Here is a 10,000-nt window from a genome sequence, read left to right as displayed (position 1 = left end):
TATTATGATAATATTTTTGCCTTATCCATTCTGCCACTTCTTGCATGCCATTTCCCATTTTCATAAATTTATGTTTTGGAGCTACTACTTTTCAAAAAAGATATATTTTTTTTTTTAACAATTCTTTTCTCACATTCTTGTCAGTTTCAAAAAAATCTTTTGGGTATATTTCAAGTGTCTTTTTCCACATTTAGAATTTACTTATGATGTTTCTTGAAATGTTTCTATAATTAACCGTCTGGCTAGCTAATTGGTAGCGTGTCGACTTCACATCCCCGTGGTTGGCAGATCGAGCACCGCCCAAGCTCGTGAGCTTCCACTGTCACCTGGCGGTTACTGACGTAGCTGGGCATGACGTGTGGGTCAGGACCAGTCAGATCGAGTCAACGATCGTTGGACATTCCTCACGAATTGTCAAGATAACGCTGGGCACAGGCTTGGGCTCGCGTCACTAATACAAGCCCAGCGTAGTCAATCTGGCTCGACATGATTGGTTTATCGCTTTACTTTCTGTAATTCTCATTAATCCATAGCTTTTGCCTCTATTTCCCATTACAACCTCTTTAACTCATTGCGTATGGGCGTCATGAGATACATGCCTCAGGAGCTTTGGCCTGACAACAGGTGTCATGACATTCATGACATTCAGGGATTTTGGATCACTGTTATTTTATTGTGTAATGAGTCATGAGTAAGTGATGATGGCAATAGCAGTCGTAATTAATATAATTGCAATAAAATGGGTTTCACCCAACATCCAAAACCTAGATGGCACCACTTTTTTCTAGCACCAGCAGGAGAGAACCTTGAATGGCACTTGTTCATGGTCTTAAGCAAGTGCTATTTTTATAGGATGATGGAACACACTAAGCTCATGCTCTAAAGGAGCAAGCTCTTGCTCTAAAGATGAAGGATGTGCAGGCAGAACAATAAGAGGAAGGTGACTCAAACCATATCCAGTGTCTATAATGTGCCCCTGTGCTAGTGGGGATACCTATACTGAGGCTTCACAGTCATAAAAACAGGTTTCCTTCCTCTTCCCTACCTCTTCATGTTATCTGCATTGTGGACTGTTATATGTTTCATATTCATTAAGACAATACATGAATAAGTTATATTACATATTATGTGATAATATGTAATATAACTTAAATTTATGACAACCTGTGTTATCATCATAGACTGATAATGGGCATAGCGGTAAACCAAAACATTACATCATTAACGAAAAAAACAGATCTTGTATATTGCAAAAGTCAAACAAAATTAACAGTAAAATTTATTGAGAATCTCTTTTTATATACATTAGCCTGTATGTTATAACAATCAGGGATTTCTAAATCATAATATATTATATATGAATGTATGTACATATGTGTGTATATATATATATATATATATCTATATATATATATTATATATATATTTATATATATATATATCTATTTATAACTTATATATCATAATATAAAATATCTATATATATATATATATAATATAACTCTATAACAATTATATCTATAACTATCTGTATATCTATATCTTAATATTATATATCTAATATATATATATATATAAATCTAATAACTTAAACTATCTATATATATATATATAATATACATTAATCATATCACACTATATATAAACCTCACACTGATATCACATATATACATATACATCAAACTATATAAAACTATAACTATAAATCTATCAATATATATATTATATTATCAGAATAAATAAATATATCTATATACTACTATTTAAAAAAATATCTCTATATATATTATCATATATATATTATATATTATAATGAAAACATATAACTATAAGTATACATATCCAAACATACAAATAACCTCTTGAATTCTTAAAATATATGCTCTACATATAAAAATTATCTATATATACATACACTATATAAATTATATATATATAAATATCTATATACATATAAATTCTCTATATATATATACAATATTATATATATAACATATCTATACTATCTCTAAATATATCAATATATATATAAATATTATCTATATATAACTATTATATATATATTAAATCTATATAATATATAACTTAACTATATAACATCTATATATATGAACCTTCTCTATATCGTCTAAAAAGGTAGTATTATATAATGAAATATTCGAATATATATTCTCTAAACGATTCTTATATGATTATATTATAAATAGATATATAATATAAATTATATATATCTAACTATAATCTATATAAATAACAAAATTCTCTCAATAACATATATATATTAAATCTATAACTATAAATATATATATAGATAACTATATATATATCAATATCTATAATATAATAACTTATATTAATAAAATCTATTATAAAAAAATATATCATAAATATATATATATATATTATACTCTTAATAAATATATATATCTAACTAATATTATATATATATATATATGTATATATCATAAATATATATGTCTACTAATAAATCGTATATATATCTATAATATATATATACTAATATAAAGTATATATAAGTAAATATATATAAGTAAATATATATAAAATTATATATCTAGAAATATATATATATAGATATCTAATATACTATATATATATATATATACATATATATATATAGTAGGGGTAGCATATATATAAGGTAGGGATGCGGGGGACATCGTGGACTATAGAGGTTTAGGGACACATATATATTATGTGTGTGTGGATGAGTGGTGGTGTGAGAGTGTGTGTGTGTGTGTGTGTGTGTGTTTGTGAGTGTGAGAATTTATTTATTATAAATCTCTATATCAATCTCAATCTCACACTAGCTAACCCAACGCTAACCTGGGGGGGACGGTAAGCTTATACAGGGGCTCTCATCGGGAGCGGTTCTCGTCTCGACTACACCTGAGAACACTCTCTCAGCGGGGGAGGGCTCACAGCTACGACGACAGCGGTGGTGTAAGAAAACTCACAAGACACGACGGCAGAAAATACACACACACACACCAAACCTCACACTAACACACTCACACACACACTCCACACACATCGACACGACACACACCCAGACACAGCCCAAGAACACAGCGCCATACACGACACACACACACACACGGACCGACACACACCTTCACACGACACACACACTCACACGCGCACACTTAAAAACACACTACTTAAACTCACACACACCTCTGACACCCATTAAACCACAGAGAAAAAACACCACACCACACACAGCACTCACACACTCTGCGCGGGACTGGACGATACACAACACAGGACATGACATATACATACCCCAACACTCGACTCACTAGCAGCACACACGGGTCGGACGGACACAACCGTAGCACGACAGCTCTCTGCGCTAGAGATGCAGCTCAAACACACACTCACGACGGGGGCGGCGGGGGAGCACAACGTTGCGTGTTACAGAACGAGGCTGCGGTCACGAATCACAGTACACATGACATAATACTCGGGGGGGGTGGGGTGGGGGTGGTTGGGGGGGTTGGGGGGGGGGGGGGGGGGGGGGGGCATACAAATACACAGTCACATACACCACTCACACAAACGGCACACGACACACACATCACACACTCACACAAGGACCCACACACTCCCACACACTCACACAACACTCACCACCACACACTCAATCAACACACTCACCTACCACGCACACACACACACTCACTCCAACTCACTCTCAACCACACACACTCACTAACACGACACACACACTCACACACAATCACACTCACACACACTCTCACACTAACAGCACACCGAAACCTCACATCTCGCTCTCACACACTCACAAACTCAAACTCTACCACACACTCACGCCACACACACACACACACTACACACACACGAACCACACACACTGCAACACACACTCACACACACACTCACACAACACACACTAACACACTCGACCACACACACACACGCCACCACACACACCACTCACACACCACACACACACACGAACCGCACCACACAAACCGACACTCAAACCTCACACACACACGACACACTCACGAACCACTCACACAAATGCACTCACATTACACAATCACACACCCACCCACTCACACACACACACCACCACCTCCGCACACTGTACACACACTCACACACTCAAAAACGACACACTCACCACACAAACCACACACACACCTCACTCACCCAACACGACACGAGCCACACTATCACACATCATCACACACGACATCCTCAAACCACACACACACACCACACACCACACACACACGACACTCACCCGACACATCCACTAACACACACCTCACACACAGACCGATCCACACACACACACACACACACCCACTCACACACACACAACACACAGCACAGCCACGACACACATCCCACACACCTACAGTCACACACTCATTAAACATACACACACACACCGGACACGACACACACACCACACGACACTCACCCACATCCACGACACATACAGCGGTCCTACACACACACACCACACACGACACACACACACACAACACTCACACACAACCACACAGCACACGACGAGAACAACCACACGACACACACGACCCACATTCACACGTCAAGCCACAAACACACTGCACACTCACGACACTCCACACACACCCACACACACACACACACACACCACAAACCACACAACGACTCACACACTCACATGCACGTCACGACACACACACACACACACCACACACACTCTCAAAAAACTCAAAAAACTAACATCTCACACACGACTGAGGCGGGGGGGACTAGCGCGCGACACACACGGGGGAACCACATCTCACACACACAGACACGACACACACTAGGAGGCGCTGCGGGGCGACACTCTCTTCACACTCACACTATCCCCACGTCACGACACTAAACACCTTCACAATCCCACACAATCAAACACACACACATAAAAACACTCTCTAAAATCAAACAAATCTCTATAAAAATATCACTAAAACAATATAACTCTAGAGAGAGGAGAGCGAGCGAGCGCGCGCGCGCGCGCTCGCTCGCGCTCTCTCGCTGCGCGCGCGCGCCGCGCGCGCAAACACACAATGCACACAAACACACTCGCAAACACGCTCACTAATAGCAAGCCACACATCTCTAACTCACAGTAGACTCAGCCAGTAATGACAGACTGTAACTGTCTTATGTCACAGTAACTGACTACAGCCACCAAATAGACACTGTATCACGAGTACAGAGTAGAGACTCTGATTGTGACAGTCATTCTGTTCACAGTAACATCAACACCACACTGACACTCACACTACACGTCACATCTTCTCATAACGTCACTCACGGTCACACACACACACTCCTACACACACACCTCCAAACACACGTCGACACACACCTCACACACACGAGCACCACACACATACCACACGACAGTACACAAACACACACTCACACTCCACACACACTCTCTCACACACCACTTACACACACACACACACTCACACCACAAACTCAGACACACACTCACACACACGACACACACACTCACACAACACACACACACACCACACACACTCAACCCTCACCCCCCACCCACCAACCCCACAAACACCCAACCCCCCAGCACACACCCACACACCAACGCTGAACATAAACCAGCCACCCCCCCACAAAAGAAACTAGCCTAACCCGATGAACCTGCATAAGAACCACCACTGCTTAGCATCACATACGATTAGATGTGCCCCCGGGCACGTGGGAAATTATTCAATACACTTCCTAACTCTAGCGGACTGAAGACCTTCTTGACACGTGCACTCCACCGGCTTCATCATCCAGTTTAGACCCATCTCACCTGCTAGCTATAAGTTAGCGCCAGGGCACACCGATGTTATCGCCCAACCCCAGAACCAATAGACAAAGGTGTTTTGTCAATGTCCATACCTGTTGATGAAATAAAATATAATCCCATACACTTCTCATTAACACTGAAAAATCAATAATGATGATGATGATAATCATATATCTCAAGTTTAAACCTTCTTTGTAGAAACATACCAGTTATATGTCGTTTTATAATAGTGTCTTCAAGAGAATGGAAGGAAACAGCAACAAGGCAAGCTCCTGGTTGTAGGTAGTAGTGAGCTAATTTTAGACCATAATCAAGCTCATTCAATTCATTATTTACTAAGATTCGAAGTGCCTGCAAAGAAAGAAGAAAAAAAATATATATATATATTGTTATCAGTAAAAGTAAAAACAAGTATTATTGGTAATTATCAATGATGAACAAAACTAAACACACACATGCACATGTGTGGTGTAATGAGTGAAACAGTGTCAAATAGATAGACACCACATGGAGGATACATATATATAAATATGCACACACACACTCACACTCACACACACACACACACACACACACACACACACACACACACACACACACACACACACACACACACACTTACACACACACACACACACACACGTACACACACACACACTCACACAACACACAAAACAAACATATATATATATATATATATATATAGTATTTATATATATAGATATATATATATATATGATTGTAAATTTATAATATATTATATACAATACTTTATATATATATATATATATATATATATATATAATATATATATTATATATTATATATATAAATATACATAATTTTATTATATAATATATATATACCTAATTTATATATATAATATATATATATTATATATAAATATATATATGATATATAATATATATACATTAATATATATATATATATATATATAAATATATAATATAACATATATATATATATAATATATATATATAACATCAAAACAATGGCATCCAGACCACAAGGTCTGTCCAGGCAAAGCAAGGCATGGAGTGATTCAAACTCATCTCATGTCAACACCCTGGCTAAGGGCCCTGATAGGAGAGAGAACTAGAGCAGCTAGACATTATCTTGAAAACACAAGAAGTAAATATTTAGCTCCTCCCTCTCCTCAACCTACGTATTCTTAGAAGAACCCTCCCAAACCAACCTGACTAAACAGGAAAGAAATGATAGAAAATAACCACAAATAACACTCACCACCAAGTGCAACAGTGAAAAACAGCAGCAAAAAAGTCACACCTCTTACAAACACTTCATATCCTCTTCATATAATGGCAGACAGAGAGTGTCTTACTCACTGCTCCACAACAATAAGAGGGGAAAGGGTATCCAGGAGAAGTTAGTGAGTGGTCTCTCTTTTGAGCCTTGGTAAAGATGCACTGTGCAACTTCAGTTACATGTTTCACACTGGTGAATTTTGTTCCGTTCTTGGCAATTGTATGGACACACCAGATTTTTGTGTCAGGTATAGAAAAACAATATAAAAAGTAAGTTCCATGCATGATTTTGGAAAAAACAGAACTAATGGAGAGAATAAAAATCAAACCTGAAATGTTTTGGTGGCTGGGTGAGAAGATCTTTGAAGTTTGTCTAGTCTATACTCTTGACCAACCACAGACATTACTAACTCAGCTAACTCCTTTGTAGTCTGTAGCTTCTTCAACAGATATCTAGATTCGACCAAGGCCCGAGCAATCTTCCGAGCATTCTTCTCTTCCCCGTAAAACTTCAGAACTTTGTAGAGACTATCTTCGTCTATGTGCTGCAGTATACAGGCAGCAGTCATCTGGTCAGGATTTCTGGATAAATAGGCATTTCATTAATGTTCATGATATGCTATTTAGGTACCAAAGGGTACCACCATTCAAATATTTCAGTTTTGTTATAAGTAAGAACTCCTCTTGCTCATTCTATTCTGATTATGACAGGTGTGCATATATAAACATACTGTCCAGTGTGGTTTTGTTTCTTTAATGATTTTAAACATAGATGGCCCTAAAAGGCCTTGGTCATAAAGGAATCAATTGATAGGCCTACCTGACTGACCTGTGTGCCTTATCATCTGAAATTTCATGAATTAGAAAAAACACTGGTATTGTCATTATTATTGTTATTATGATAACCATAAAAGCGATAGTAAAAAAAACAATAGTATTGATAAACTAAAATAATTTTTCTTTAATGAAAAATTTTGGAAAAAAATAAACAGGTAAGGTCTGGTAACCTGCTTATTGATTCTTTTGTGATTGAAACAACAACAATCCCGAACATTAGTGGGTTAACCCCTTCATTACGGGCAGTAGAAAACGCCCCAACACTGACCGTATCGCGATGCAGCCGGCATGCAAACCAAATTTAAAACGTCCTACTGACTATGACAATTTTATAAGCAAAACCTCCAACATAATCATCAATGTGTTTATATATCAAAATATGCATATTAACCTCTTCCCTAATAGGGGGGGGGGGGCGGGGGGGGGGGGGGAAAATATGCATGTGACAAGTTATTTACATGGTTTGGGAGGAAGATGGAAAGAGTGACCTTGGTGAGAGGTCTCACGCAGATGACAAAAAAATAAAATAAAACAGTTGGAGTAGTATGGTAAACTAATCATAATAAGTTTTATATTTTTACATAATGTTCCATAAATGAATAATAAAATGATTGCTAGCAGGGCCCATCAATGCCTCCCCTGGTATAAGCGAATCCCACTCTTATGTAATAATAATGAAAGTCAAGTAATATATCGTATCATATCCGACCTCTATTCTGAAAGATCTCGTACAGTATCTGGAAGAAAGAAAACTCAATTCCACCAGAACTCAGCCATGACGCAGTATGCGCGTCCTCGGGTTTGAAGCGAGCGCTGCGAGGATGCAGTATATGCGTCTTTGTGTTGAAGGGGTTACTGTACCTTGATGTTCTTGATATATATTTTTTTTTTACTTTCATTTCAGTCAGTTTTCTAAGGTGTATAATTATTATTGAATGGAAAATCTAGCTTTGGATAATTATTAAGATATCACTGAACAATTGTTTCCCTATTCAAAAAGCTGATCTTCACATTTCTATCACATTCTATTACAGGCAAATATGTATAAGTGTGTATATAAATACATTTCAATATATTTATATATTCATGTATATATATATATATATAATATATATTAAATATAATAATATTTATATATAGATATAATATATATATATATATATATGGTATAAAATATCGTGTATATATATATATAAATAGATATGTATATATATGTTTTGAGATATAAATATAAATATATATATAGAAGAAGGTATAAATGAGACTGAAATATCAAAACAACGCATACAGCAGGTATTTGACACGTTTCGACGAAGCGTCTATCTCAAAAAACAAATTGGTTTTGAGAAAGACCTCCGTCCGAAACGCGTCAAATACATCCTTGCGGCGTATAGATATTCATCTCAATCATACCTTTCTTCTATATAGATTATATAATTTTAACTCTATATCTATATATATATATATATAATATTCAAATATATATACTAAATATATATAAATATAGTTATATATATATATATATATATCTATAAAATATCATATAATATATTATATATATATAAATATATATATAGATATACATTAACCCACACCAGGACGGGTGGTACAGCATGTGTACCTCGCATTCAAAAGCCGCAGGGGCCGGCGCACAGTATTGTGCCAGCCATTCAATGATTAGGCTAATACATCGAACGCCCCCGAATTTGGACTTCAAGCAAGAATTCCCTCGTCGGGCTGGTAATATATAAATCATATAGATTATAATATAAATAAATATAATAAATATATATATATACATATATATTCACATATGAATAAGACGCGGTATATAGATATATATATAACACATATATATATATATATATATATAATATATAATAAATATATAATATATATATCTAAATATATATATAAAAATATAATATACACACACCAATCTATATCAATATAAATATATATATATATATATATACATAAATATATATATTTATATCTAATATATATATATAGA

The 10,000-nt window shown here is 36.1% G+C and overlaps 1 protein-coding gene across 1 annotated transcript in view; it reads right to left on the bottom strand.

Moving 5' to 3' along the window:
* Positions 1-5,902: 5,902 nt before the first annotated feature.
* The window catches only part of LOC122263680 (putative methyltransferase-like protein 15 homolog), a 14,287-nt gene continuing 10,189 nt past the window's right edge, over positions 5,903-10,000 (bottom strand). Inside the window, exons 3-5 of the mRNA XM_043032267.2 lie at positions 7,479-7,731; positions 6,070-6,214; positions 5,903-5,955 (exon numbers count right to left, since the gene is read on the bottom strand). Of these exons, the coding sequence (XP_042888201.2) occupies positions 5,903-5,955; positions 6,070-6,214; positions 7,479-7,731 (451 nt within the window). The remainder of the gene's footprint in view (positions 5,956-6,069; positions 6,215-7,478; positions 7,732-10,000) is intronic.

The sequence above is a fragment of the Penaeus japonicus genome, unplaced genomic scaffold (genome assembly GCF_977035675.1).
Source record: "Penaeus japonicus unplaced genomic scaffold, GWHDUDI00000001_assembly GWHDUDI00000003, whole genome shotgun sequence".
NCBI lineage: Eukaryota > Metazoa > Arthropoda > Malacostraca > Decapoda > Penaeidae > Penaeus > Penaeus japonicus.
The sequence above is the reverse complement of the archived record's forward strand: the minus strand, read 5'-3'. Positions and strand labels throughout refer to the sequence as shown.